The sequence below is a fragment of the Mus pahari genome, chromosome 1, assembly GCF_900095145.1.
Source record: "Mus pahari chromosome 1, PAHARI_EIJ_v1.1, whole genome shotgun sequence".
Taxonomy (NCBI): domain Eukaryota; kingdom Metazoa; phylum Chordata; class Mammalia; order Rodentia; family Muridae; genus Mus; species Mus pahari.
Genome location: NC_034590.1, coordinates 75,343,854 through 75,348,356, shown reverse-complemented (window position 1 = coordinate 75,348,356; position 4,503 = coordinate 75,343,854). Strand labels below are relative to the sequence as shown.

At 40.1% G+C, this 4,503-nt stretch overlaps 1 protein-coding gene and 1 pseudogene across 1 annotated transcript; both read right to left on the bottom strand.

The window, feature by feature from the left end:
* Nucleotides 1-147: 147 nt before the first annotated feature.
* LOC110322468 lies at nucleotides 148-2,545 on the bottom strand (annotated as a pseudogene).
* A 185-nt stretch (nucleotides 2,546-2,730) lies between these two features.
* LOC110326385 (olfactory receptor 52E5) lies at nucleotides 2,731-3,678 on the bottom strand. The gene has a single exon (XM_021204787.2). The coding sequence runs from the start codon at nucleotides 3,670-3,672 to the stop codon at nucleotides 2,731-2,733; it is 942 nt and encodes a 313-aa protein (XP_021060446.1). The 5' UTR covers nucleotides 3,673-3,678.
* Nucleotides 3,679-4,503: the final 825 nt, after the last annotated feature.

Below are 4,503 nucleotides of genomic sequence, written 5' to 3'. Positions count from 1 at the left end.
TCTCTCTCTCTCTCTCTCTCTCTCTCTCTCTCTCTCTCTCTCTTTCTTCTTCGTAGACTGCATGTGAGATTTATTACTGAACACAATTTGGTGAAGTACAGCAGAGCACAGTGGGAGCCCTTGCGAATGCAGGGCTGACCACTTGTCTCACTTGTCCAGGAGACTACAGTAAGACACATTTTTGACACCACAGCCATCAGGGATGAGCATTTCTCAACTACCACGTCTTCAAATTCATCTGCATTAAACTTAGTGAAGCCCAACATCTTTGAGTTGTATATGCCCTGGCATCAAGATAACTCAGTCTTGGTTCTAACAGGGTCTCAATGGCATGTTCTTATTCTGTAGCTTGTTAAATAAGGGCAGGATGACTTGGCCAATGTGCAGGCTGGCTGCTGTTACCTGAGGTTTTTCAAAGGCACCACATACCCTTGTTTGGAGCCTGTCATTCCTAGTATAAGACAACATCTTGTCTTATGCATACTTTTATGCATAATGTTTTTGTGCACTGTGTAAATGTTACCCCTGTGTTATTCAAATGCTTATTTCTCTGCCCTCATATTTTGTTTTAATCTAGACATGGTATTGCAATGTCAAGAATCTCCTGTCTCAAATTTGTGTAAACAATTCTTTCCTGTAGGAAATTTTTTTTGAAACCTACTTTTAATAATGTTTAAATCTCTCTCTAGCCCAAAAACTAGCAGAGGTAGTGAAAAAGAAGTTATTAGGACAGAAAAGAAGTGAACTTGTTCAGCAATAGTTTTTTGGGGTCGAGCTTGATTTTCTTGGGCAGCAGTTCAATCCAATAGCAAACACCAAATATGATTCAGCAGCAGCTGCAGACCAATCTCTAGGCAGGCCGACACAAGGCTCAGACCAACAGCTACATTCTAGTCCTTTCAGCAAACCAACAACTGTAGTTCAATCCTAAGAAACCACCGGGTTCACCAACTGTCCTGAGGTGAGGCTGCAGAAGTGGCAAGCTCCTGCAGGGACCTCACAAGCAGTTCTTGGGTGAGTTTCTCTCAATATTGGAGTTACCACAAGTTGAACTCAACAACACTATATAAGGTGAACCAATACATGCATGCCCATAGCAAAAAATAGTGAGGCAGAGCAAACCAAGGTTCAGTGCTCCTTTCCCACAGTCTGCAGGGTCATATTTATACTCCTTCATCAAGCATCCTTTCATCTGTGTCTGCTATATCCAAACATCCTTTCACCTGTGTCTGCTTCAGGAAAACAGTCTTTCATGTGTTTGCTTTAGCAAGACAACCTTTCACCTGTGTGTCTCAGCAAAACATCATTTGGCATAACTAACTTTCCAAAGTACAAGAAGTTTCCACTTCACTTACTGTTTATTTTCTGCTTTGTCAATAAGTGTGGATTACCCAATGGCTGTTCAGAAGAGAGAATAGGGCAGGACTTCTGTCAGTGAGGGAAAGGAAACAGAGAAGGGAGAGGCAGATTTGCCAGAAGGAGGAATGATGAAAGAGTTCATAAAGTTCAGCTGGACAGTGGAAGCGATAATTGCAAGAATTGGTATTCTTAGCTGGGAGGTGGCCAGATTATTTTAGGGTATTAAAATAGACAACCTAGGTATTGAGTTGAAGTATTAAAATAAATCTTTTTTTTTTCTGTGTTGTTCCTGGGAACTAGCTAGAATAAAACTATACAGCCACCATATTAATTTACTACTTACATTTATATTAAAAATATTATTTACACTTACTCAAATATGAAAGCCATCCTTGCCACAACTGTTCATTATGCTTTTGGGGGGGGTGGGCACAAATATGATCAGCTTCCAGGGCTTTGGAGCAAAGTTGCTCGTTTCATCTGACACAATGTGGCCATAAAGTGGGAATTCATCAATGTTTACCTTCTTCTTTCCCAAGTCAAAGATTCGGATCTTGGCAGCAAGCACAAGTATGACTTGTGAAACTGCTCATGCCAGGTGGTATGGTGTACCATGATAATACTGGAAGCCTTCTCTGGCTAGGGAATGAACTGAAGTGCAACACAGAATCAGAGGAAGGCTAAGATTGACGATCCCTGGCCTTGTATCTTATTTATTTCTCTCTCTGGGAATTTTATTCTGTCATAAAGAGTTTTAAAAATAGGGCCCCCAATGAAGGAGTTAGAGAAAGTACCCAAGAAGCTAAAGGGGNCTGCAACTCTATAGGAGGAACAACAATATGAACTAACCAGTACCCCCCTGAGCTTGTGTCTCTAGTTGCATATGTAGCAGAGGATGGCCTAGTTAGCCATCAATTGGAGGAGAGGCCCTTAGTCTTGCAAAAATTATATGCCCAGTACAGGGGAATGCTAGGGCCAGGAAGTGGGAGTGGGTGGGTTGGGGAGCAGGTCGGGAGGAGGGTATAGGGGACTTTCGGGATAGCATTTGAAATGTAAATGAAGAAAATATCTAATAAAAAATTGAAAAAAAAGAATTTCGTTGTACCTCCCATAGGTTGAACTAGAGATAAAATTTTGTTATCCTTATGTAATATCTTTGAATGGCACATACTAACTTATGAACCATGGAGGGTCATGTAACGGGATTGGTTTTTATGGTTATGGTGAGAGGACATGAGCAATTTTTCCTCAGAATTTGTTGTTCACTTGCTGTCTTGTGAAAATTTAACAGAATTGGTTTCTAATGTTTACTTTTGACTGGACATCATTATTTTCTTATTGGACTCTTATTGAAGATCTTGGAACTAAATTTCAGTGCATCTTAGGGTTAAGCATTCTTAGTACTCTCTCCCTTATCTGTTTTGTCCTAACTCCATAGATAACAGGGTTCAGGGCAGGAGGAACAACCACATACAGGTTGGCTAGAAGTATGTGGATGTAGTGAGGAATATTGTGGCCAAAGCGGTGTGTCATGAATGAGAAGAGAGCTGGAAGGTAAAATGCCAGCATGACACTGACATGGGAACCACATGTACTTAGTGCCTTAAGCCGAGCATCCCAGGATGGAAGGCGAAAGACTGCTTGGAGAATCCGGATGTAGGAAAATCCAATCACAGATAGATCAATGTATCCCACTGAGAAAGCAACCAATCCATAAATAACATTGACCCTGATATTGGCACATGCTAGTTTTGCCAAACCCATGTGTTCACAGTAGGTATGTGGGATAATCCGGACACCACAGAAAGGCAACCTCAAGATCAGAAATATAAATGGAGTCACAAACACCAAAGTCCTGACTATTATGATTACACCCAGAATAGCTATCACTTTGTTGGTGAGGATCATAGTGTACCTCAGTGGGTTACATATAGCAATATATCGATCTATGGCCATAATTGTCAGCACCACAGATTCCAGACCAGTGCATGTATGGATGGTATACATCTGAGTGATGCAGGCTCCAAATGCAATCTCCCTGAGATTGAACCAGAAAATACCCAGCATCTTGGGAATAGTAGCTGTGGATAAGCCCAAATCAGTACATGCCAACATGGCCAAGAAGTAGAACATGGGTTGGTGGAGGCTTCGTTCAGTTTGGATCACAAATAAGATGATGATGTTCCCCAAGACAGCTATTAGATACACTGCAAAAAAGGGAAAGCCAATCCACAGGTGCAACTCTTCCAGTCCTGGGATCCCTATCAGGAGGAAGGAGGAAGGGTGGAACTGTGTCTTGTTGGAATGAAGCATGTTAGTATGAACTCATCACAGATGTATTTCTTGCAGTTTTCTGGCTTCCACAGAGAGACCCTAACTTCTTTCATAGTATGTTGTGTAATTCTTTCAAAAGCAGAAAACCCATTCTTTAATTCCATAATACAGCACATGAAACCTACAGAGGGAATAGGAGACACTTTAACTTTGAAAAATTTGCCTCACATTCATAGAAAACCATGTAGAAAACTTTCAAATTTGCAACAAACATGTACTTCTGTCTTTTATCTCTTCAGTGTTTAAGGAAGGACTTATATACATTAATTTAGCAACTATTTACTTATAATTACACTAGCTATTCAGAATATAACATATAGAACCAATATGGAGTCTCTCCCTCCATCCATCCACCCCTCATGTGTGTTTATGTGTGTGTGTGTACACATGTACAGTGTACAATGTATAACTGGACTGAAATTAGGAGATGATGACTCAACAAGTTGTTGGGAATGATATATATCTTGCAAAACAGAAGAGAAATTGTTCTTTGTGGGAGTGGAGTAAAGAGGGGATATATTAGAGAGACAGTGGTTTGGAATTAAACTATGGAATGAAATTAAGGAATTTAAACACAACTGGAGACTATTACACAATTCCATAAAACAATGCTCCCTTTCAGAAATATAAAATCCTGCCTTAATATTGCAATCATTACACAAACAGTTCTAAATACTCAGAAATTTATTTCAGACCTCTTATGATTCATGGTCTTTTAAAGGTGGAGCAATATGACGAGCAGTTACTGACTTCCATTGTGTTAGCACTGAATCTAGTTTTTCAGATAGAGTATGTGGTGACATTTAGTTA